The 24,576-nt window shown below is 56.5% G+C and overlaps 2 protein-coding genes across 5 annotated transcripts in view; both read left to right on the plus strand.

Annotated features, from left to right (window-relative positions):
- Window positions 1-5,698: 5,698 nt before the first annotated feature.
- On the plus strand, window positions 5,699-24,329 carry ADAMTS10 (ADAM metallopeptidase with thrombospondin type 1 motif 10). Of its 4 annotated transcripts, none has more exons than XM_037056558.1 (27): window positions 5,699-5,926; window positions 7,971-8,040; window positions 9,280-9,441; window positions 9,706-10,052; window positions 10,404-10,560; window positions 11,511-11,595; window positions 11,851-11,983; window positions 13,339-13,422; window positions 13,515-13,660; window positions 14,068-14,111; window positions 14,258-14,363; window positions 14,458-14,604; window positions 14,799-14,940; window positions 17,707-17,814; window positions 18,131-18,276; window positions 18,367-18,430; window positions 19,326-19,428; window positions 19,674-19,807; window positions 19,896-20,019; window positions 20,824-20,904; window positions 20,978-21,141; window positions 21,230-21,356; window positions 21,444-21,573; window positions 21,931-22,135; window positions 22,403-22,579; window positions 22,655-22,814; window positions 23,557-24,329. In XM_037056558.1, exons 3-27 carry the CDS (start codon window positions 9,360-9,362, stop codon window positions 23,664-23,666), a joined length of 3,306 nt encoding a protein of 1,101 aa, XP_036912453.1. In that variant the 5' UTR covers window positions 5,699-5,926; window positions 7,971-8,040; window positions 9,280-9,359; the 3' UTR covers window positions 23,667-24,329. The 4 variants fall into 4 exon arrangements, with proteins under 4 accessions (XP_036912453.1, XP_036912455.1, XP_036912452.1 ...); XM_037056557.1 differs by having other exon boundaries at window positions 5,700-5,926; window positions 9,280-9,466; XM_037056559.1 differs by having other exon boundaries at window positions 5,700-5,926; window positions 9,280-9,466; window positions 9,706-9,854.
- MYO1F (myosin IF) overlaps window positions 22,726-24,576 on the plus strand; it is a 39,313-nt gene continuing 37,462 nt past the window's right edge. Inside the window, exon 1 of the mRNA XM_037056562.1 lies at window positions 22,726-22,814. The gene's annotated coding sequence lies outside the window, so the exon portion shown is untranslated. The remainder of the gene's footprint in view (window positions 22,815-24,576) is intronic.

The raw sequence follows: 24,576 nt of genomic DNA on the forward strand, positions 1-24,576 counted from the left end.
ATGGTTCTATAGCACCTGCTACATGCCCAACACCCCAGGTCTAGTCCTTCATTCTATCCTCACAAGGACCCCCTGCCCAGGGAAGTGGGCCTGGCACAGAGAGGTGGACAGACCTGCCCGAGGTCACACAGCTGGTGAGTGGCAGAGCCAGTTCTTGAACCCGGGCTGCTTGACCCCTAGAGTCGACACTTAGCCACCACATGTGCCTTCCTGGCCAGTGGCCCTGCCAGGTCTGCACAGGTGAGGTTGTCAGGCAGGAAATGGAGAAAGACCCTCGAAATTTGCAGAAGAGCCTTCATAGGCAGCAAGTGAGGACCCTCCATTCCAGAAGTCTCAGACCTTAACAATGACTTGGCCAGGTTTCATTAAGCACCTACTGTGTGTTCCATGTCTTTGCTGGGAACAGGGTACTTCCCCTGGGAATAGGGAACAGGGTCTTGAGCCGTCCACCTTCCCACCAAGCCTGCCTGAGGCACCATTCAAAGCCTCCCACCCAGCAGATGGCAGCTGAGCACCTAGTAAGTACCAATGTTGGCATTTGCATTTCACACACATAAAATGAGGCTCAGAGAGGCCATGTCACTTTCCAGGGACACACAGCAGCTAAGCCGGAGTCAGGAGTTCTCCCTTTAACCTCTGCAGCCCCCACACCCAGGGCTCTTCCCCATGGTCACCTGCACTTTGCTTGCCAGGCCCCCAGCCCTGCTGGACCAGCCCTGTATACACAGGTAAGGACCAGGACACACATTTACTCTCTTGGGTTTCTCTGTTTCCTCGACTGGGTACAGCAGAGCTCTGGTGGGGCTCAGCAGGAGGCCAAGGGCTGGGTTTCCACCAGGCTCTTGGTTTGCCTGGACACTGCCCCTCAACTGGTCCTCTGGGGTGGAAGCTGCCCTCTCAGTGGGCCTACTTCCTTCTCAAGTTGGACTCCCCAGGCCCCTGGTCCCTCCTGGTCCTCCCCAGCACCCCCTGGCCCCCTCAGTAAGGCCAGTGCCCCCAACCAGGAGAAGGCAGTGTGCCTGGATGACCACTGTGTGGGCGGGACTGCCTGGACATCCCCAGCGAGATGGCTGTCCAGGCACACAGGCCACCTGGGGGTCTCTGGTCCCCAAAACCAACAGAGAGCTGCTTAAGAATGAAGAATCAGAACCCAAGAAGCCAACTTGGCCTTGCTGAAGCCAGGCCCACAGCCTGAGGGCCCCTCACCCCCCACACACATATACACAGGCAAGAGGAGAAGGTCATAGCACACTGGGGTCTCTCAGGCATGACACAGATATTTATTCACACTCTGCCAAGTGCTCAGACATCTATGGGGCAGCCATGGGGTGGGACAGGAGCAGAAGGCTGAGGACCACCACTCACCTGGTGTGCTGGGGGCAGCATAGAGACCCAGGTAAGGCAGGACAAGAAAGGCAGCCAAACATGAAGTTTAGTCAAGGTCACAGCTTTTTGAGCTCCAGAATAAGCACCAGCCATGCATACTAGGGGTGGCACAGGGGGCTGGCTAAGCCATGTCTGCCCCAGCAGCAGAGGGGAAACTGAGGCAAGCCCTCAAATCATCACTCTGAGATCAAGAGTAATGTTCCCAGCCCTGACTGGTGTGGCTCAGTGGATTGAGTGCCAGCCTGCAAACCAAAGGGCTACCGGTTCGATTCCCAGTCAGGGAACATGCCTGAGTTGTGGGCTGGGTCCCCAGCTAGCGGCATGAGAGAAGCAACTCATCAACGTATCTTGCACACAGGAATGTTTCTCTCCTTCTCTTTCTCCCTCCCTTCCCCTCTCTCTAAAAGTAAATAAAATCTTTTTTTAAAAAAGTGACATTCCCAACAGCAGGCTCCAGTGCAGGGGAGGTTGAGAGCGGGACCTGTGGGTGCCAAGGTAGGAGGTATGTTGGGAGTAAGAGGGGGAATTCAGGGCTCATGGGAGACCAAGAGTGTAGGTAGAAAGGTTGTGTTGCATTTGCCAGGTGGAGTTCTTTGTTGTTGTTGTTGTTATTGTGTTTTGTTTTGCCTCAGCTTTACTGGGATATGACTGGCCTCTAATGTGGTGTAGGTTTAAGATGTACAATGTGGTGATGTGATACATGCCTATATTTTGAAATGACTGCCACTGTAGCATCACTTAATGCCTCCATCACCTCCCATAATCACCAGTTCTTTTTGTGGTGAGAACATTGAAGATCTATTCTCTTAGCAACTTTAAGCACACAATACAGCACAATACAGTGTTATTATTATTATAACCACCATACTATACATTGGGGCCTCAGGACTTATTCATAACTGGAAGTGTGTACCCATTGACCACCGTCTCCCCACTTCTCGCTCCCCCAGGCCCTGGCAACCACCAATCTACTTAGATTCCACGTGTAAATGAGATCATACAGTATTTGTCTTTCTCTGTCTGACTTGCCGGCAGCGAGGAATTTGAGTAAATACTGGCTCCAGACAGAGGGGGAATCCCAAAGGAAACTGACTGTACGCCCTCCACTCTCTCACTTCCTGGGCTTGGCCCTGGGCCTGAAACTGTCTTCCTCAACTCTTCAAATGCCCAACTTGTATTCATCTTTCGAATGCCCTATTAAATATGACTTCCTCTAGGAAGCCTTTTCTGGCTCCCAAACTGGTGGGGCTTTTTGTCAGTTTCACTTGACCTTTAGCAGGTGCAATTCACCTCAACATTTAAAGAGGCACCAGCCCCACAGCTGCAGAGAGCATCCAACAGGTGGACTGGAGAAGGGGGCTGCAGCTTCTGAGAAAGCCCCCAGCCTCCGTGCAGGGATCCCAGGGCCCCTAGAGTACAGATGGCAAACACAAGGCCCGCAGGCCAAATCAGGCCCCCCACCTTGTTTCATCCAGCCCCGCACCTTGTTCCTACCCAGCAGCAGCGCAGAGCTCCTTGCCCCTAGTTAAGGAGTAGTTACATTCACACAGTCCTAAAATGACATTCAGCCCTTTGAAGGCAACAAGGCTGATATGGCCCCCCGGTTAAAATGAGTTTGACACCCCTGCCCTAGAGGATTCCTACCCTTCCGGGTGTTCAGCCTCCAAGCTCACCTGCCTTCCCCTTGGTAGTCAGACAACCTGTTAGTTTAATCTTGGTTCTTTTCTAATTCTGACACTCCTGGCTGAGCAGCCTTGAGCAAGTGACTCAGCCTGCGCCTCAGTTTTCTCATTTGAGAAATGAGCGTGTTGTCTACCTCCTAGGGCTGATGCGAATTTAAAAGGGAACTCGAAGCTAGTGCTCCCTCGTCTTTGTCACGCTGGTTATATTCCTCCTTCTTTTCCCAGTTCCCACAGTCCAAGGACAACAATGGTTGCGCCCTCCTGTGGTAGAGCCTGAGTACTGCATCCCTCCAGGCGAAACTCTTCTACATCGCTCCAGATGGAAAGGTTTCAAGTTACCCAAAAAGGGGGGGTTTAGTCATTCCAAGGTGGTTTAAGTCAAAAGAGAACCCACTTGCCCCAGTAGCCTTGAATTTGTTGTGCCCTCACCCCCACTGTCTCCTTCTTGTCATTCAAACTCCAATGTCAATGCCACCTCCACAGGGAGCCTTTCCCTGGTTCTCTTTATTCAACACAGCACCAGGTGTGTGCTCCAGACCATCCTAGGCACCAGGGAGACCATTGTGGACCACACATCTGAAGACTGCCTCCCTCAGAGCTAACATTTCAGAGAGGGAGACAGAGAACCTACAAACATAATTTAAGTGTTCCACAGAGCATGTCAGGCGGTTATTCGGGCTAAGATTAAAGTAAACAGGGGAATGAAAGAGAAGGCTTGTGGGGTGTAATCTTGAAGTGTGGGGTGGGTGGGAAGGCCTCATTGAAGGCACGATGTTTGAGTTCAGACTTGAAGAGTGAAATGAAGTGGGCCGTGGGGATATCCAACACAGGGAACAGCAAGTGCAAAGGTCCTAAGGCCAGCCATGACCTACAAGGGTGGAGAGAATTGTTGTTCCTGGATTTGTCCCTAGTACCTAAACCAGCACCTGACACCAGAGTGTCCAGTAAAGACTGCATAAATGAAGCCCAGCTATGGGCTTCAGGCACAGCTTGCTCATGGCTGAAATGCTGACCTTGGGCCCATGAGCCTCCTCCACCTGGTGGCCTCATTCTTACAAGAGGTTGTCTAAGATGAGGACTCAGCTTCAAATGCTACTGAAGATCCAAAAGCCCTGACATGCCTATCCCCCACCACCCCAGTCAATGGTGAGCCCAAGACTAGGAAGGTAGCAGTGGCTCGGGCCTCTCCCATGCCCACCCAGACCATACCCAGCAGGGAGAGGGAGAGCCCAAGGGACTTCTGGGGCTGTGGCATTGGGGGAGGGCCTGTTTAGAAGAGGTTTACCACCGGCAAGTGGCAGAGCCCAGAGTCCTGGCTCAGAGCAGCCTGAAATTCCTGAGGCTGTCTGGTGGCCACCTATCACCAGACCAAAGGCTAGTGGCCAGAGCAGCCACTGGGCTGGATGTAGGAGCTTCTAGCTTCAGGTCAAACAGAATGCAAAGACAGCCACCTCCTGGATGGAGAAAGGGCCCCATGGAAGGCAGTCAGGGCAAGTTCCAGGAGCCCCCACCCACCCACCCCCCATAATAGAGGACCCTCTGGAAGAAGCCAGAGCTGGCTTCCTGAACCTGTTCTTCTTGGGAATTCAAGAGGCCCTGGGAGCAGTGGGTAGAAAACACCCAGCCCCTCTAGTCTTAGCCTAAGAAAAGAATGGGGTGGTCGTGAAGCCACAGCCAGTGGGAGCTCCAGGAGGAGATTAGTATTTATGTTGTACCTGCTTTATGCATGAGCCCTGGCCTGTCACTCCAAGATCAGGGCAAACAAATGTTTGCTGTTGAATGAACCCCACCCCCAGCAGTCCCATAAAGGCTCCCACCACCAGGGATGAAGCAGTGGAGACTAAGAGAAGGCCAAGGGCAAGGCCAGGCCTGGAGGCTGGAATTGTGAAGTCTGGGAGTCACCCCCTGCCCTCTGCAGAAGAACCAGCTCCTGGCCAGGCACCTGGAAGGCCCTGGGGCAGCTGGTCACATAGGGTTTCAATCTCACTCCTTCCAACTGCCCAGGTCACCCCCCCTTCATGCATTAGCTCCACATCTTTTTAGCACTGACCCAGGGTTCGCCCGGCCCCCCTCTCTTTCCTCAGTTTCCTCTTCTGCAAATGGGACCAGCCAGGCCCAGAGCAGGTCCAACCCGCAAAGAGGAGCTCTGGGAGGGCAGGGCAAGTTGAGATGGACGCAGCCGCCCCGGGCATCGTGCCTGGCACACTGGAGGCGCCCAATAAGTGCCTGTTTGAGGGAGGACTAGCTCTCAATAAATAACAGCTGTTGTCGATGCCGTTGATGCTGGCCAGGCACGGGCTCTCCCCTCCCCCACACCTCCACCTCCTCCCGTTTCTTCCGCACCCCATTCCTTCTCGGGACCCCGACCCGACTTGCTCCCTCCTCCAAGCCCCCACCTCCTCTGCCCTTCCTAGTCAATCTTCCCCCTCCCCCAATCACTCGGTTCCCCCTTTCCTCTGGGTCCCGTTACCCTCACCCAGTTCTCCCTCCCTCCCTATTCCCCCACCAGTCTTTCTCCACTCCTCCCTCCCCCGCCCACTTCACCCCTCCCGACCCACCTCCTCCCTCCCTCCACCCTCGCCCCCTAGTCTCCCCACCTCCAAGGCGCCAGGCCAGGCGGGGCGCCGGAGCTCCCGGGTCCCTGGCTCGTGCCCAACCCGCGGCCCTGGGCGGGGCTCTGGCGACGCGCGCTTTGGGGGTTTTTTTATAACCCTGGCCGGCGGCTCAGGAAGTGCCGTCCCCGCGCCCCCTCCCCCGGCCACGCCGCCGCGCGCTCTCCCTCCTCCTCCCTACGCCCGGCCGGCGAGACGGCGGCGAAGTCTCGACGGAGGCCCCGGTGGGCAGGCAGGCGGCCCGGGGTAAAGGCGCGCGGGGCTTGAGGAACGGGCGGGGTGCATGGTTTCGGGGGACGGTGTGCCGGCGTCGGGTGGGGCGGTCGTGGCCATCCTGCTGTTGTGGAGGCTGTGTCTGTGTGCCATGTTCCTAAGTGTGCACGACACTTAGTTCAAGTGAGCTCCTCGTCGTGGGGTGTGTGTGCGCAGTGTGCGTGTGGACATCCACGTATATGTAAATGAGTGAGCCCCTGCATACGTGAGTCTGCACGGAAATGTGTGTGTGATTATGTGGGGCGTTGTGTGTCTAACTGTGAGTGTAAGCCAGCCTGTAGGCATCATGTCTGCTGTGTGTGTCAATGCCTAGGTGAGTGTGTCTCCAAACATCTGTGTTTGTCTCCCAGTGTGTCTGAGTGTAACAATGTGTAAATGCCTGTATGTAAGTGCATCAGCGGTGTGTGTCAAGGTTTGTGGGACTTGGTGACTGCCCCTGGTCTGATGTGTGTGAATGAATGTGTGCGTGTCCATGTGTGTAAGTCAGGTGTGTTTGTGTGTCTGTTTGTCTCTGGGTTGTATGCGTGTGCACATAGGGCTGGGGAGTGTATAGTTGTGGCTCTGGTGTGTAAGTATGTACTGAATGTTGGGGGGGAATCCTGTGTGGGTCTGTAGTATCAGATTGTTGGCCCCCAGCTGTGCAGGTGTGGTCACCCACAAGTGTGTGTATTGCTGCCAGTGTGCATTTGTGTGTCCGGGTGTAAGCGTGGCGCCGCCCACTTCCCCAGAGTTGGTCCTCCAGGCCCAAGCCTTCTGTCTCAGGGTGTCTCCAGCCCTTCCGGCTCCAGGCCTTTAATTAGTGGCTGGTTACGGGGACCCACTGGGCTTCGGGGAGGGTGGGGTGGATGGGTGGGCAGCCAGCCTTTGTCTATTGGCCTTGCAAGGTCACCCAGTCAGATGTGCAGTGTCTGGAGGCAGCTGGCAGCCTCAGGCAGCCCAGGTCTTGGCCTCACAGGGAGGCCCAGCAGCCCAGTCCTCCTAGCTGGCCCAGGAGGTCTGGGTGTGGAGCCATGATCCCTGCAGGATCCCGGGGAGGGGAGGGAGCCTCTGTTTCCGGGCCTTTTCCGCCGGCATTTCCTCCTCCAGCTGCTAGCAGCACCACCCCCCCCCCCCCCACCAGCTGGCTGCCTCCCTCCAGCCTTCTGAGAGGAGGGGCTGGGGGTTTGGCCTGTGTATACACACAGCCTCACAGGGTCACATGGGCACACACCACACACACAGTCACACCCATACAGTCATGCTGCTGCAGCCACACACACCATAGTAGATCCCCTGTTGACATCTGTTGTCCCCAGCCAGGCTCAGGCCCTGGAATCCCCATCCCTGCACAGCTTCATATCCCCCTGCAGACCCATGACCCTCTAGTGGCCCCTCCAGTGCCAGGCAGGTCACACTTCCCAGCCACTGGGGGACTGGGCCCCTGCCCCAGGTGATCTCCCCTGCCTTACCCCACAGACCTCGCTTTTTACTCCCTCTGCCTCTACCTACTGATGCCCATACTGTCCCCCACACCCCACCTGAACCTGAACCTGAACCAGAAGCACAGAGGGGGTGTGAGGTTGTTGGCAGGAGGGGCTCAGCCTCAGAATAGTGATGAGGATTTGGAGGGGGCAGGCAGAGAGAGATGCAAAAAGACAGAGCAGCCAAGACAAGAACCACAGAGCCACTTAGGGAGGAAGATGTGGCACCACTGGGGAAAGGAGGAGAGGGACAGGAGTGGGGGGGGGGGGTCCTGCCTCCCTTGCAATGAAAATACTGCCACCTTGGCATGGGGAAGGGCCTTTAAGGCAGGAGGGAGTCCAGGGGAGCCCACCCAGGAAGGGCTTTGATCCCAGAGCTGGTCATGACCTCAACAGAAGAGGGGAAGAGGGAGCATTGGGGGTGGTGTGCTTGGAAAGAGGAAGGATGAAATCCAAGAGGAGGTTCACCGGGGCCAGAGAGAAGGGCAGCATTTTCTCAGTGACCCCTGAACTCTAGACCTAGCTTAGCTCCTCCTCACCACCCTCTCCCTGTCCAGGCTCTGAAGAAGAAACCGAGGCTGACCCACAGGGATCCCTCATCGTGGCAGTAACGAAAGGCCCCATACGGTAAGTAAAAACACTGAAGGGTAAACATCAGCCTAGTTGTAAGGAGCAGCTGGGTCACAGGGTGCCAGAGAGTGAGGTCCCCGTCACTAGGGGTATCCAAGCAGAAGCGGAAATGTTGGTTTCTAAGTCAGTATCTTAGAGAAAACCTGGCTCCATCCCTCTGGAGCTGAACTACCCTGTTTGGGGATTGGCTTCCAGACTTGGCTGGGCTGCAAAGAAAACAAGACAGTGTGTGATTAAGGGGAAGGAAGGTGGAGACAGGAGGGGCAGGAGGACTTGGCATAGAGTGGTGGCCCAAAGTGATGTCTGTGTCAGGCTGGCCAGAGGCAGATACCAGAGGAAGCCTGGAGCTCCCAGAAAGAATCCTAAGGGAGAAGCAGCAAGACTGAGGGCCAAGCTGGAAGGGTAGGGTGGGAGAGGGGCCACAGGGACCAGTGCCATGCTGCAGGGGACTCCAGCCCGGCTGGCAGGGTGAACAGTGCTACCGGTGGAAGAGCATCCAGAGGCAGAGCCCCTCACCCCGAAATGGTGGGGTGGGGAGGGAGGTGTAAGCACGGGCCTCAGGTTTCATCTGGGGTAAAACTTCACACAGACCTGCCTTCAAGTGCGTCCCGCACCAGCCTCCCAGTGCAGGCCCCTGCATGTGAGCCTTTGTGGTCCTGGATCCACGGACAGCTCCCTCCTGCCTCTGGGCCTTTGAGCCTGCTGTTCTCTGCCTGTCTCTTCCTCTCCATCACTGATTTCTTCTCATCCTGCACACCTCTGCTTCTGAGCTTCCCCATTATTTCTTCTAGAGAAAGTGTCACATCTGAACTGTTCTTCTTTGTCTCTTTATTTACTTCTCTAATCTTTCACGCCCTGGAGACTAAGCCCCCAGAAAGGGAAGACAGGGATTATGTCTCTGTCATTCAGCCTTTACCCAGTGAGTGGATCCTCTCAGTGTTCTTGCAAAAATGAAGTGAAGTGGTATGAAACTGATCAGGCCTGTAGCGGGCATATAGTAGGTGCTCATGGAACCAAGGCCCTACATGTCCTAGAGTGTAGGAAGGATGGGGACTGAGGAGGTACTGTATAATGAAATGCGTTTGGAATCTTCCAACTAGGGAAAATACCTTGCACCTCCTCCAGGCTGGGAGTGATAAACTGCAGGTCCCCCTATCAGCCTGGTGAGGGGCCTTGGCAGTGTCCGTGCTTGACATCAGGATCCAGCCCTGCCCTGACCTGGCTCCTCCCTCCCAGGAGCCCAGTGATGCTGCCCAGGCTGTGAACAGGAAAGGCGGCGCTGTGGGGGCTGCCGGCACCCGGGGCTCAGGAGAGACATGTGGACACGTGGCCTCTATGGCTCCCGCCTGCCAGATCCTCCGCTGGGCCCTTGCCCTAGGGCTGGGCCTCACATTCGAGGTGACACATGCCTTCCGGTCTCAAGGTAGGGGTGGTCCAGGGGTGGCAGTGGGGAAGGAGCAAGGAGCTAAGGTGGGATCAGTGAGACTGGAGCCAAAGTTTAGGGGGTGGGGGAGGCCCTGAGGTCAGGAAGTCCAGGCTCTTGCAGCTGATTACCTAGATTCAGGAGTCATTGAGGCCAGCATCACGGGCCCTGCAGCCAAGCAGCCAGGACATGGGGGCCCTTCCCAGGGCCCACCCTAGGCCTCTGACCCTCGCCCACAGATGAGTTCCTGTCCAGTCTGGAGAACTATGAGATCGCCTTCCCCACTCGAGTGGATGACAATGGAGCACTGCTGGCCTTCTCGCCCCCTGCCCCCCGGAGGCAGCGTCGCGGCACAGGGCCTGCAGCAGAGTCCCGCCTCTTCTACAAGGTGGCCGCACCCAGCACCCACTTCCTGCTGAACCTGACCCGCAGCTCCCGGCTTCTGGCAGGGCACGTCTCTGTGGAGTACTGGACACGGGAGGGTCTGGCTTGGCAGAGGGCTGCCCGGCCCCACTGCCTCTACGCCGGCCACCTGCAGGGCCAGGCTGACAGCTCTCATGTGGCCATCAGCACCTGTGGGGGCCTGGTGAGCAGAGGATTCTGGGAGGCAGGGAGGAAATGCCCAAGAGTTTGGGAGTTAAGAAAAACACTTCTAAATCTAAGTCAGAGAGGAATCATAGTGGAAATATTTAAAGTATTTTGAGCTAATCAAAAGAATTAGCTAATTTAGGATGCAGCTAAAGCAGTACTTAAAGGAAAATATATAGCCTTAGGTCAGGCTGAAATGTGATGAGCTGAACATCACCTTCAAAGGATGAGGAAAGGAATAGCAACCTAAACCCAGGAAGACAGAAGGAACAAAATTAAGAGATAGGGCCCAGGGGTCCTGGGGTCCGGAACCTGATCCAAGGCCTCTGTCCCACTTCCCCACCCCCAGCACGGCCTGATTGTGGCAGATGAGGAAGAGTACTTGATTGAGCCCCTGCAAAGTGGACCCAAGAGGGGCCGGGGCCCAGAGGAGAGTGGCCCCCATGTGGTATACAAGCGTTCCTCCCTGCGTCATCCCCATCTGGACACAGCCTGTGGAGTGAGAGGTACATCTGTCTCGGGATAGGCAAAGAGGCCACACATCTTTACCTTGAGGGAGAAGTAGGCAAGCTACCTGAGGGGAGGGGTGGCATCAGTCAGACAGCAAGGCAGTGGGGTGGGGGACGGCCCATCTATCATTGCCACAGTCTAATGGCCCTGCATAGTGAGACAGCTGGAGAGGTGCTCAGGTGTAAAACTTACCCATCTCCAGGATTCCTGTCTGACCAGACAGTTGAGCAGCAGGGTGGTTGTAGCAGATACTTGAGAAGGTGCACAATTAAAACACCAAGCCAAAGGAGGGCTCAGCCACCATTCAGAAGGTCAGGTTCACAACCAGACTTGCAGGAGAACAGCTGTACTACCAGACATCTAGGAGATGGGACAATAAGGAAGCTAAACAGTAACAAAACACTTGCCCAGATCATCATACTAGAAAACTATGGCTGTCCAGTGGAAATGCAGTGCTCTGGGACGTGCAGTGAGTTGTGTGGTCGGAAGCCCTGGCAGACACACAACCACAGTCAGTTGTACAAACAGAAAAGTGGACAGTGTCACAGGTAGGTGGCCAGTGGACAGTCAGGGTAGGGGACAGCTGGGCAGTAAGACCATCAAAAGCAGCAGGTTCTACAGTCACATCGTTCCAGCAGCAAGTCCAGCTGCTGCGCACAGGCACACAGGTAATAGGATTGCCAGGAAGGTGTACGGTCACACTGGCTGTCGTGGGGGGCTGGGCATCTGTTCAACCAACCAATTTGGCAGTAGGGCAGCCACATCATTGTAGAACCAGACATCCAGGAAAGGGAGCATTTTTAGAACCTGATGTGGTTCAACCAGAATACCCAAAAGAACAAGCAAAAGAACAAGATATTTGACAGCCTGTCAGGCAGGCGAACCAGCAGACAGGGAATTGGACCAAAGGAGCCATCAACATACTGACCAGAAATTCTCCACCCAGACGAGAAACCATGGAAGGGGCGGCCATGGTGGCTGCGCACCCTGAAGCCGCCACCTGCCTGGCCGCTAAGCAACGAAACGGAGCGCGGCCAGCTGGGCCTAAAGCGTTCAGTCAGCCGAGAGCGCTATGTGGAAACCCTGGTGGTGGCTGACAAGATGATGGTGGCGTACCACGGGCGCCGAGATGTGGAGCAGTACGTGCTGGCCATCATGAACATTGTAAGTGCCTCCCCCTCCCTGGGGATGAAACCCCAGGAGCCTGGAGCCTGCAGATGTCAGGAAAAGGGGTGTCACCCTCACACCCCCAGTTTCTGGCCTGAGGCTAGAGAAACAGAATAGANCAGCCAGCTGGGCCTAAAGCGTTCAGTCAGCCGAGAGCGCTACGTGGAAACCCTGGTGGTGGCTGACAAGATGATGGTGGCGTACCACGGGCGCCGAGATGTGGAGCAGTACGTGCTGGCCATCATGAACATTGTAAGTGCCTCCCCCTCCCTGGGGATGAAACCCCAGGAGCCTGGAGCCTGCAGATGTCAGGAAAAGGGGTGTCACCCTCACACCCCCAGTTTCTGGCCTGAGGCTAGAGAAACAGAATAGAAGGGCAGGGCAAGAAAGGAGGCCTGCGTAGCACAGTGCTTAGGAGCAGGTCCCTGGAGCCAGCCAGCCTGGGCCGAAATCCCAGCTCTGCCACTTTTTAACTACATGCCCTTGGACAAATGACTTCATCCCTGCCTTGGTTAACTCATATGTACAATGAGGGTAGTGATAGCACCCACTTCATAAGACTAAGGTGGATGCAGTGAGCTGATAAAGCACTTAGGACAGTGCTTGGGACACAGTAGGGATAACTGTTTGCTATATAAAAATTAGCGCACAGCTTGCAGGTACTTGTTGAGGTTACCAGCACACACATGGGCTCACATCTGTATCTGCATTCACACAGCTGACCTCGCTGGCCCACACTGAGATATACTCAATGCCCATATTAGACCTCAAGACTGGAGCTCTCAGAGCCTCAGTTTCCACCTCAGTAAAATGGGGTTATAATAGTATCTACAGCAGTGCGTAAGGGTTGGTGGCAGGGAACGAGGTAGAGGACACAATAAGGGCTTGATGAGCGGTGTTCCTGGCTCACTGAAGCAAAAGGGAAGAAAAAGTTTAGCAGACAGATGGTCCAATTTGTAGACCTGCCATTATATCTGATTCCACTCCTTTCTGCTTCAGCTCGCCCTCCCTCCCTCCCTCCCTCCCTCCCTCCCTTGGGTTTTCAAAGTTTCCTAAAACCTGCCAGGGTCTCCGTGGGTTTCCTCGTGGGGCAGTGGTGTCCAGAACTCCAATGTCACTGCATCATTTATGCCCACTCACCCTGGGCCACTTCCTCTGTCCCTCCGACCACTGTCTCTAGAGCTTCCTTCCCCACACGTCCACCTTTCTGTGGTGATGCTCACATCTTTCAGGCCATCTCTGGGCAGATACGTGGGAGGCAGCCCAGGAATTGCCCAGGGGAGGGATGAAGGACAAAAAAAAAAACGGACTAGCAGAGCAAGGGTGAGTCAGAAAGAAATATACTGGCAAGGAGGCAGGCTTACCAGACTTGAATCCCATTTATGACACCTACCAGCTGTGTTTCCTAACCTCTGTGCAATCAGTTTGTTCATCTGCAAAATGGGAATAATCACAGCACCTATTCATGTGGAAGATAAATGCACAGGTTTAGCCTGAGGCTGGGCATACAGTAGACGCTTGATTAAAGTGAGCTATTGTCATTGTTTTTCTGCTTGCTACTCTGGGCCCCTCTTAAGACTCCGTTTCTCTTGTTTCTTGGAGGTCAGGTTGCCAAACTTTTCCAAGACTCGAGTCTGGGAAACATCGTTAACATCCTGGTAACTCGGCTCATCCTGCTCACAGAGGACCAGGTGTGGGAGCCCCACCCCTTCCCCAGCACCCCAGTGCCTCCCACCCCCTCCAGGGTGGCTGCACCTATGCACCTCACTCTGTCCGTCCTCAGCCCACTTTGGAGATCACCCACCATGCCGGAAAGTCACTGGACAGCTTCTGTAAGTGGCAGAAATCCATCGTGAACCGCAGCGGCCATGGCAACGCCATTCCGGAGAACGGTGTGGCCAACCATGACACAGCGGTGCTCATCACGCGGTGAGGGGTGGGGAGGGCTCCGAGACTTGGGCCAGGGGAGCCAGTGGTCCCGGGGACCATCCAGGTTCAAGCAGGGGATCACCTGCTAGATGGAGAGCCTGGGACTATTCAGCTGCTGCCCCCCTGGCAAGCCAGAGATGGGAGGGGCAGCTGGGAGCCTGAGATTATGGGGAGGCGGGTATTGGGCCACTTGAGTGCTGATGCAATCCTTCACTCAGTCCGTCTGTCAGTCAGTTACTCGTACTCCCTCATGTCCCCAAGGCCCGCTGGAGGCAGAGCCTAAGACTTTGTGTGAGAGGCAGGCAGTGCCTCCCAGGCAGAACTTAACCCCCTGCAACAGGCACGGTGGCCTCATCAGGGCCTAGGGAGGCCACCCAGCCTCCTCATTGTCCCCTCTCCTTCCACAGCTATGACATCTGCATCTACAAGAACAAACCTTGTGGCACACTAGGTACCCATGCCCCCTAGATTACACACATCTCTGAAGGCAGTGGGCTGGGTGGCCCTGGCCCTGGTGGGGGTGGGGACCTGGCAGGGTGGATGGACTGGCCAGCAAGCCTTGAGCCCCCAGCCCCACCCCACGTGCCCACTTCCCAGGCCTGGCCCCTGTGGGAGGGATGTGTGAGCGAGAGAGAAGTTGCAGCATCAATGAGGACATTGGCCTGGCCACAGCGTTCACCATTGCCCATGAGATTGGACACACGTGAGGCCAGGGGCCACGGGAAGGGGAGGACAGTGGGGGGGTGGGGAGCAGGTGTTGGCTTAGCCCCAGGCGGAGCCAACACTCCTTTCCCCAGGTTCGGCATGAACCACGACGGCGTGGGGAACAGCTGCGGGGCCCGGGGCCAGGACCCGGCAAAGCTCATGGCCGCCCACATCACCATGAAGACCAACCCATTTGTGTGGTCGTCCTGCAGCCGCGACTACATCACCAGCTTTCTGGAGTGAGGGTGGAGCCGCCTGTCCCGTCCAGAGGCTCCCACTCAGGCCACAGGGCGGGGTCCTCTGGAAGTCAGGGCTGCTGCTGAGAAGGGTCGTGTTGCCTGCAGGGCCGTTCCCTGGGGCCCTACCCAGCCGAACCCCCTGAGTTCTTGGCCTGCAGCCCCCCAGCATGACAGCTGCTTTCCTCTTGCCACAGCTCAGGCCTGGGGCTCTGCTTGAACAACCGGCCCCCCAGACAGGACTTCGTGTACCCAACCGTGGCACCTGGCCAGGCCTACGACGCAGATGAGCAATGCCGCTTCCAACATGGAGTCAAATCGCGTCAGTGTAAATACGGGGTAGAGAGAGCCTTCCTGCTTTCCTTCCTGGGAGGGGAGGGGCCGCAGGGGGGCAACTCTACACAGGTACCCCTACCTCGGGCAGTGGGGTTGGGACAGCCAGGAAGGGGAGTGAGCCCTGTGGGACTCGGGGCACAGAGGGACCTGGGGTTGGACAGACGTCACAGTCAGACAAGCTTTGGGGCAAGAACTGGACCTCCTATCTCCTGTCCCGATTTGGGGGCTGGGCTGGGGAGAGCCTGGGAGCCACCTTCTGAGCAGCATAGCAGGCTACAGTGGGACTGAAGTCCCAAGAGCCCTAATGGGGCCATTTTTAACCTAATATGCACACTTGGTGGAAATCGTTTCCCTGAGGAAGAACCATTTTCCCCACTTGGCAAAGAACTGGACATAGCCTTCCAGGGACACCCTGTCTGTACTTCCCACATCCCCTACCAACTGGTACACAGAACTCCTGGCCCCAGTCCTAGGCTGGACAAGCTCCGAGCCTCCTGACCACTCCAGTTCTTCCCTGAGATTTTACACTCAGCTCCCAAAGCCCCATCTGTGCAGAGGGAAGTGAGCTGGGGTCCTGCTTCCAGCTCCCCCCAGGCTTCCAGCTTCAGTCACCAGGGCCACCAATTCAGCTGGGGTCTGCCCTTCTACTGCCTATCTCCCCATATCCCAGTACTTTACACCCTCCAGACTCAGAAGCTCAGAGTTTGCGAGGCCATGTCCAAGCTAAGGCCATGTCGCCGCAAATCAGGCAGTAGGCAGCTATTAAAATGCCCTCACCTCACTTCAGTGCAACACAAGGAGGTAAACCCTGGATCAGTTTATATGTAATTGACGTTCCTCTCGCCCCCACACCCTTACTGACTGGCAACAACAGCACCCTCTAATGAATTCTGAAAGAATTCTGAAACTACCCTGAGCATCTGCTGTGCCCCAGGTGTCCTAACATTAATGACAATGGTTGACATTTCTGAGCATTCACTATATGCTAAGTATGTGATGTGTATCATTTCATTTAAGCTCTTGACGATTCTGTTATCCCCACACTACAGATGAAGAGACTGAGGCATAGGGAGGGTGCCTTTCCCAGAATCACAGTTGGAGAACATGGCAGAACTGGGATTTGAATCCAGGTCTCTCTATGACTCCAAATTTTATAAAGGGGTGGGGGAAGGGAGGAAGTGTCAGAATATCAAGCACAGCCCGGTGCTAGCTGAAGGTCAGATGGACTCATTTTTCCAAGGAGCGTGTTCCTGGCCCTCCTGGCAAAGGGGAGTTGTTGGCCGCATGTAAATTGGTGCATATGTGTTAGGAGCTGTGCTCACCTAGTGTCTGGTCCCGAGATAGCTGAGGTCACTGTTACTCAGTAACAGGGCATTTGTGCAAGCCCTTCATATCTACTCTGTCACATGCCTTTCAGCCTTTTATGGAGGCAAGGCCCATCTTGCTGATGAGGAAACTAGCCCAGAGAAGGCAAGTGTGTTCCAAGTGAGTGGCGGGGGTGAAGCATCCACATGTTCCAGTGTGCCCTAGCGGGGAGGAGGGGAAACAGGACTGGGACAGGCATTCAGAGGTGTCAGAAGTGGGGTTGGAACATGTGATAACTTTTGTAAATGGCCAGGAGGACACAAACCAGGTGAAGCCAGAAGATCAGGCTGAATTTTTAGCTGAAAGGATCCTCCGCAGGGGCAGAAGGCAGGGACTCTGGAGGACATCAGTGGGTGGAGGTCTTGCAACAACCTTCCAAATTTTTCGAGTGTGTGCGGGTGTCTCGCAGAAGCTGACCCAGGAAAGGTCCCGTCCTATGGCCATCCTGTGGTCCAGTCCCGAATCTTCAAAGTTTAGAAGGATTATGTTCAAAGAGGAGATTACATGTGCTTATAAAAGGAGGCTGAAGGATTTCCTCTTCACTGGGGGAAGACCCTCAGAGGTGGGACAGGGTGTAAGCTAGAGAGTCTAAGATTTGGCCACACCTGGACCCAGGGGGTCTTGTCTGGGGATGTTAACCTGGACCTAAAGGCCCAGAGGGACTTCCTGGGATGGAAGGAAGGAAGGACTTGCCACTAGGTCCTGGCCCAGCCCAAGCAGGAATCAGAAAAAGCAAGAAAGGGTTTGCTTTTTCTCTGGTGGAAGCAGAAGGACGTCCAGCACAGACACAGCCTGGCCAGTCTTCTCCCACCCTCCACAGATGAAACCCTTTGGGAACTTCCCCAGTTTAGGTGAGGGGAACAAGGAGAACCACCCACTGGGGAAAAGGTGGAGATGGGCCCCTTGACCTGAGCCATCTTCCAGGCCTGAGTTTTCAAAACCACTGCTCTTGGGCAGGCCGCTTTGCCCATCCCAAAAAGGACTCCAGAATCCTTCCTCTTCATTCCTCAGCAAATCCTACGTTTCCTTCTGGAAATTCAGGAGGTGTCAGGGGCTGCACTGAAAAGGGGTTGCATCATAGACCCTTCAGTCAAAGGTCTGGGTTAGTAATCAGGAGGCCCCTTAGTAGCTACACAGTCTTCAGTAAATGACCTCACCTGTCTGAGCCCTGGTTTTCTTGAAGTAAAATTGGGATAATGCCAGTGGTGGGGGGGTAGGACGCACAGGTGTTCAATAAATGCATCACATGTGCAGGCAGAGAGGAGGTCCCAGGCCATGCCCTGCTCAAATGTGGAATATTTTTTGAGGAGCGTTAGGGGCCCACTGCCCAACACACCTCCTGGGTACCCCCTACCCATTCCAGGGGGGGGAGGGGGGAGCTTGAGCCGACATCTTGGCCTGCAGGAGGTCTGCAGTGAGCTGTGGTGTCTGAGCAAGAGCAACCGGTGCATCACCAACAGCATCCCGGCCGCGGAGGGCACGCTGTGCCAGACACACACCATCGACAAGGGGGTGAGAGATGCTCCAGCCAAGGCCCCGCCCCTTGGCTCCAGTGCCACTGCAGGCCCCACCCACCTCTGGCCTGAGTCCACATCCCCCACACCTCAAACCACGCTCACCCTGAACATTGTCAGGCTCCCTGGCTACAGGCCTACACCACCTACCAGACTGTATCCTAGTCCTCAGATCTTACTCCTGTCCTCCCATTTCAGCCCCATTCCAGGGGGTGCTGAGAAACCCCTGGCTGGGTGGGAGGGGCATGCAGGAATGAGCACCAAGCCCCTGAGAGCCAGGCAAGCTGGGCTCACCTCTCTCATCCCACCTACAGTGGTGCTACAAGCGGGTATGTGTCCCCTTCGGGTCACGGCCTGAGGGCGTGGATGGGGCCTGGGGCCCATGGACCCCATGGGGCGACTGCAGCCGGACTTGTGGCGGTGGCGTGTCCTCCTCCAGCCGTCACTGCGACAGCCCCAGGTCAGTCCTCAGGATAGCTGGTGAGCAGATGGAAGGGGCTCCCCTACTCCCCATGCCCCATTTCTCTCACGTCCCCCCCACCCTTTCTAGGCCCACCATCGGGGGCAAGTACTGCCTGGGCGAGAGACGACGGCATCGCTCTTGCAACACGGATGTGAGTCCCCCCAAGCTGGGTCCCTGGGAATAAAAGAGGCACAAGGAGCCACTGCAGGCCTTCTCCCTCCCCTGCCCCTCTGCTTGGGCCTCCCCCCCAGCTCCCCCCTCGAACCTCCCCAGGGATCTGGCTCCTTTCAACTCTTGCAGGAGATGACTCTCCCACCTAGAATACTTGTTTGGCCACCACCACCCTCTCCCTTCATAACCCAATTTCCCCAAAGAGCCCTGCCTGCCCCCAAGCTGTCTCTGGGCTGCCTGTCACCAAACCCAGTAGCCACATTTGCAGACTCTGCTTATGCGTCTTCTGACCAGGGACCACCGGCCTCCTATCCAAAACTCCCTCCTGGCCTGCATCCCAGTGTCCCGTGCTCCCAGCCCCTCCTAGGCTGAAATTTCTTGTCTTCTTTTCTCAGCTTCTCTGCTGCCCCCTTTTTAACACTAGGGTTCTCTTTGGCTTGTCCTGGGTGTAAACACATCTTATGTGCACAAGAGGGCGCTAATGGGGGAGAGCTTTTGAGTGAGGGGAGAGCTACTATCTCTAAGGAGTCTACATGCCCCTCACACTCACAAAGAGCTGGGCACCTTCCCCAGTTTGCCTTGCTCCTTTCTAGGTCCATTCTCTCAAGAAAGACCTCAGGGTCTGACCCCAGAAAACCAGGCATCACCTCAGCTTGTACCTGACATCTAATGGCACCCAATCTCAGATGCACCTGTCCCTCCAGCCCCACTGGCTGAATTTAGCCCAAGCCACCACTCAGTCCTTCACAGCCTCCCCACTGCCTCAGTCCTCCAGCCCATCTCTGCTCCGAGCAGTAGCTCTTTGCCCTGGCCCTCTGCCCTACCTCCATCCCTGGACACCTGGCCTCCCTCCCTCTTCTGTCTCATGCCCCCAGGACTGTCCCCCTGGCTCCCAGGACTTCAGGGAAATGCAGTGCTCTGAATTTGACAGCATCCCCTTCCGTGGAAAATTCTACACATGGAAAACCTACCGAGGAGGTGAGCAGGGGGCTCAGGAGGCCATGGGAGCAGGTGGATAGAGCACCATGGGTCATCCCTGAGCCCTCCCCTCATGCAAGGAGCCAGAGTACCAGACGGGACACTGGGAACCCCCTTCCTTCTGCCTAGCTTGCCCAGTGTTCTTGGATCTGGAGTCTGTCCCAATTGGCCTCCCTTGCCCCAGGGAGCAAGAAGAAGCCCCAAGGGCCTCCCAGCCTTTGGTCTAATGGGCCCATGCCCCTCAGGGGGCGTGAAGGCCTGCTCACTCACCTGCCTGGCAGAAGGTTTCAACTTCTACACGGAGAGGGCGGCAGCTGTGGTGGATGGGACACCCTGTCGCCCAGACACAGTGGACATTTGTGTCAGCGGCGAGTGCAAGGTGGAGGGGACACCCAGAGAGAGGGAAGGGGGTGAGGGACTGGGGAAATGGGCACTCACTTACAACCCCCCGCCACTGCCCTCCCCAGCACGTGGGCTGTGACCGGGTCCTGGGCTCCGACCTGCGGGAGGACAAGTGCCGAGTGTGTGGGGGTGACGGCAGTGCCTGCGAAACCATCGAGGGGGTCTTCAGCCCGGCCTCACCAGGGGCTGGTGAGACACCCCACTGCACTGCCACACTCCCCACTGGGCTGAGGGCAAAGCTGGCCCCCACCACAGTAGTCAAGATTAGCAAATTCTCAGGCCCAGGGACCCAGTGGAGTGTTGAGATCCAAAAAAGTCTTGGGGGACCCAGCGATGCCCCAGATCAGAGTCAAGGACTGGCCTTGGGCTCTGGAGCCTAAATCTTGGTAATTAACATGTCCAGGAGGGTGGGAAACAAAATCTGTCCCCACCCCCGTCCAGGGGACCTCCTGCCCAAGTGTGGTTCAAGAGACAGTGGGAGTCCAGGCAGACTAACCAGAACTTGGGACACAGGTGGGCAGGGACAGAGGATTCCTGGGGGCCCATGTTCATCTAGGCTGTAAACTGTGAAGCCCACTGAGAACCCCACTCTGACTGCTAAAGCCACCATGTCCCCGTGTGTGGGGCAGGACCTCCACAGAGCCCCCTTCTCTCTGCCCAGGCCCAGACCTGCTTGATGGGAAGAGAGTCTGGGCAGGGGTGGAGCAGACTGGACCATTTGAGTGGTTAGAGAGACAGGAAAGTTTGTTTGCAATCCTAGCCTGGCTACTTCCTAGCTGTCAAACCTGGGCTTTGCTTCTCTGCGCTTCAGTTTTGTCCTCTGTAAAATGGGTGAATGATACATCTACTTCCTGGGGCTGGAGCTGGGGACACAGTATGAGGTCCCTATAAGCATTTAGCACAGTAATGGTTAGCTGCTATCATCTGGGACCACAGGAAGCGGGCAGGTGTGGGGGACAGGTGGAGTGGGTGACACCTAGCTTCACTGTCCAGGGTATGAGGAAGTCGTCTGGATCCCCAAGGGCTCCATCCACATTTTCATCCAGGACCTGAACCTCTCCCTCAGTCACCTAGGTGAGCTGGAGGGCAGAGGCAGAGGGCTGGGGGTCAGCTTGGCTGAGATTCTGACCCCTGTGCTGTCTCTCAGCCCTAAAGGGAGACCAGGAGTCCCTGCTGCTGGAGGGGATCCCCGGGACCCCTCAGCCACACCGCCTGACCCTGGCTGGGACCACCTTTCAGCTGCGACCAGGGCCAAATCAAACACAGAGCCTAGAAGCCCTGGGACCCATTAATGCATCTCTCATCGTCATGGTAATGGTGGAAGCAAAGTGCAGAGGACATCATCTTTGTGGGGACTCCAAGCCTGACTTTGCTTTGATGCACTCCCTCCCCATCCCAGGTGCTGACCCACACAGAGCTGCCTGCCCTCCGCTACCGATTCAACGCACCTATTATCCGCGATGCACTGCCCCCCTACTCCTGGCACTACGCACCTTGGACCAAGTGCTCTGCCCAGTGTGCTGGAGGTGAGGCCAAGGTGGGGCTGGGTGGAGCACTAGTTACCTGACCTTCTGGATGGGGCAGGGCTGAGCAGGCCTCTCACCCACCCCCAGGCAGCCAGGTGCAGGCCGTGGAATGCCGCAATCAGCTGGACAGCTCAGCCGTGGCCCCCCACCATTGCAGTGCCCACAGCAAGCTCCCTAAGAGACAGCGCGCCTGCAACACGGAGCCCTGTCCGCCTGAGTGAGTACCCACCAGTGTGCAGGGTCACGGAGACAAGTACTGCAATGGCCTTGCTGCTGAGATCAGAGGAGCGAGTGGTCCCAGGACTGGGATAACAGTGTTCCCCAAGGTCAGGTCTGGGCTCTCCTGGAATCAGAGTCAGTACTCCCAGCCAAGTGCAACTTAGCCAAGTCTTCTTGGGGTGATGTGTCTTCCCACCCCAGTGTGGACACAGGGAGGTGATGTTCCAAGCACAGGCTTCCAACTCCCTGCCCATCTCCATAGCAATGCTGGTTGCTGGGCAGGAGGAGGATATGCTAGTCCCCCAAGGTCAGTGTGCCCTGCTCTGTACTCTCAGACCCCCCCTGTCCCCCACAGCTGGGTTGTGGGAAACTGGTCACGCTGCAGCCGCAGCTGTGATGCGGGAGTGCGCAGCCGCTCTGTTGTGTGTCTGCGCCGCATGTCGGCTGCGGAGGAGAAGACGCTGGATGATAACGCGTGCCCACAGCCACGCCCACCCATCCTGGAGGCCTGCCATGGCCCCGCCTGCCCACCGGAGTGGACCACCCTTGACTGGTCGGAGGTCAGCCACCCCTTCCCACCTTTGCCCAACCCACTCGCTGTGCAGCGCAGGGCAGGGCCTGGGTGCTGGGTACCTGCTGAGGTACCATCCCACCGCCGTAGTCACCAGCCCCATTCTCTAGCCCTAATGGACCATCCAGGACTGGTCCAAGGTTAGCCAGCCCCTCCTTGCCATCCACTGGACCAGCAGCATCCTCCCCACTCCCTGTGCGTGTGGGGACAGGAGGGGGGATGGTCCACTGAGCATGAAACGCCCCTTCGACTGCAGTGCACCCCCAGCTGCGGGCCGGGCCTCCGCCACCGCGTAGTCCTTTGCAAGAGCGCAGACCACCGTGCAACACTGCCCCCCGCACACTGCTTGCCTGCAGCCAAGCCGCCAACCACCATGCGCTGCAACTTGCGGCGCTGCCCCGCTCCCCGCTGGGTGGCAGGAGAGTGGGGCGAGGTAGGTGGGTGCCCCTGGGGGGTGGAACCCAGGACAGGAGTGTCTGTGCAGTGGCTCATCCAAGATGCCCCACAGTGCTCCGTGCAGTGCGGCCTTGGGCAGCAACAGCGCTCAGTGCGCTGCTCCAGCCACACCGGCCAACCATCGCGGGAGTGCACCGAGGCCCTGAGGCCACCTACCACGCAGCAGTGTGAGGCCAAGTGCGACAGCACACCCCCCGGGGACAGTCCTGAAGGTATGTGGGGCATGAGGCTAAGGGGCACCAGGAGAGTCCTGTCCAAAGGAAGCCACAGGAGAGCATGGGGTTCCTGACCATGGGTCAGAATCCTTCCCAACCACCGAATCCTTTTTGTCTCCTGCAGGCCAGTATCACTGTCCCCTCCCTGCAGACATTTATTAAGTGCCACTGTGTGCCAAGCATTTTAGGCACCTGATCCTTTTGGGGGCCCAAACTTGGGTCACTCCCCCAGCCACCTCCATGACCTTCCACTTATTCACCTCCACCAATAGCATTATTTTCCTACTATTCTTTCTTTAAATCAGAGCTTTTAACCTACAGTATAGTTGATGTCTTGGGCCACATGATTCTTTGGCGTGGGACTGTCCTGTGCATTGCAGGATATCTAGCAGCATCCTGACCTGTACCCTCACGGATGCCCCTCCACTAGTGGGGACAGACATCGCCAAATATCCCCTGGGGTGGGGCAAAGACACATCCCCTAGAGGACCACGGCTTTAAATATACCCTTTTTTTTCTACTCAAGTAAACGTTTTCATAGCAATGATTACTTACAGGGGCACAGGAACCAAACTGCCTGGGTTTATCTTCCACCTCTTGCCTTCATTTTCTCCTCTGTCAGGGGGTAAAAAATATAGTCACTTGAGAGTGTGCTGCATTAGAGGGGTGGAATAAAATAATTCACGTGAAGCCCAGGGGCCCCAAGACCTGATTCCCACCCTGCTCCCACCCTCTGCAGAGTGCAAAGATGTGAACAAAGTCGCCTACTGCCCCCTAGTGCTCAAATTTCAGTTCTGCAGCCGAGCCTACTTCCGCCAGATGTGCTGCAAAACCTGCCATGGCCGCTAGGGGGCGCACGAACCCCTGAGGCACAACCGAGCGCCGGCTTGGGAGGGGGTCCGGGACGGGTGGCAGCTGGCCAGCCTGAAGGAATGCGAGGGCAGGAGCTGGAAATGAAGGGTTGAGGTGGAGCCGAAAGTTATTTATTGGAAACCTCTGCAGGGCCCCAGGCTGGAAAATAGAAAGGGGCTGACCATCCCCAGGACCCCTCCTCAGCCCTTTTCCTGCTTCACAGTGAGACCCCCTCCAGGGTGAGTTGGAGGAGGGAAGAACTGTTTGACTCAGCGCCCTTTCCACCCACCCCTAGGGAGTCCCCCAAACTCCTCCATCTTTGATCGGAATACATACTGTGAAGAGTGGGGGTGGGGAAGGGAGTCAGCCAGTGCCCTGACCCCCAGCACTACCCTATCCCTTCAAAGACTCTGGGTTGGAGGGGGTCTGAGTCCACCATGGGGGAAAGGGGATTAGCACCACCTCCCTGATACCCTTCCCCTGACCACACCAGTTACAAGGGTGGGTTAGAGGTGGGAAGACCACTCGGACCTTTGCCTGTCCCAGGGGACCCAACATCCAGGCAGCCCCGTCCTGGCACTGCAGGCCCTGCCCTGGGGCCCACACACCCCTTGCCAGGAAGTGCTACATCAATAAAGCTCTGTCTTGTGTAGATTTCCACACGTGGAGTGTGTGTGTCCCTGCCCCAGAAGGGAAGCAGCCCCCACAGCCGGAAGGGGTCTTTTACCAACTCAGACTAGAGCTCAGTGACCTTAGGACAGATATACAGCTTTCTGCAGAGGCTCTTGAAGCCTCAGGGTCTGGCACCTGCCATCCTAGCCATCACATTCCTGGTCCCTCCACAAGCGCCTGCCTTTGCTTGAGCTGTTTCCTCAACCACCTTCCCTTCCCTCTTCACCTGGTCAAC

The sequence above is a fragment of the Sturnira hondurensis genome, unplaced genomic scaffold (assembly GCF_014824575.4).
Source record: "Sturnira hondurensis isolate 20B ecotype Veracruz unplaced genomic scaffold, ASM1482457v3 Scaffold0009087, whole genome shotgun sequence".
NCBI classification, from domain to species: Eukaryota; Metazoa; Chordata; class Mammalia; order Chiroptera; family Phyllostomidae; genus Sturnira; species Sturnira hondurensis.

What these genes read in the sequence shown, in the direction of transcription:
- ADAMTS10 (XM_037056560.1), top strand. Translation starts at nt 9,379, where the DNA reads ATGGCTCCCGCCTGCCAGATCCTCCGCTGGGCCCTTGCCCTAGGGCTG. An exon ending in GCCCATGAGATTGGACACAC is followed by an intron (nt 14,364 to 14,457) that starts GTGAGGCCAGGG and finishes TCCTTTCCCCAG; the next exon opens with GTTCGGCATGAACCACGACG. An exon ending in ATGGAAAACCTACCGAGGAG is followed by an intron (nt 19,429 to 19,673) that starts GTGAGCAGGGGG and finishes CATGCCCCTCAG; the next exon opens with GGGGCGTGAAGGCCTGCTCA.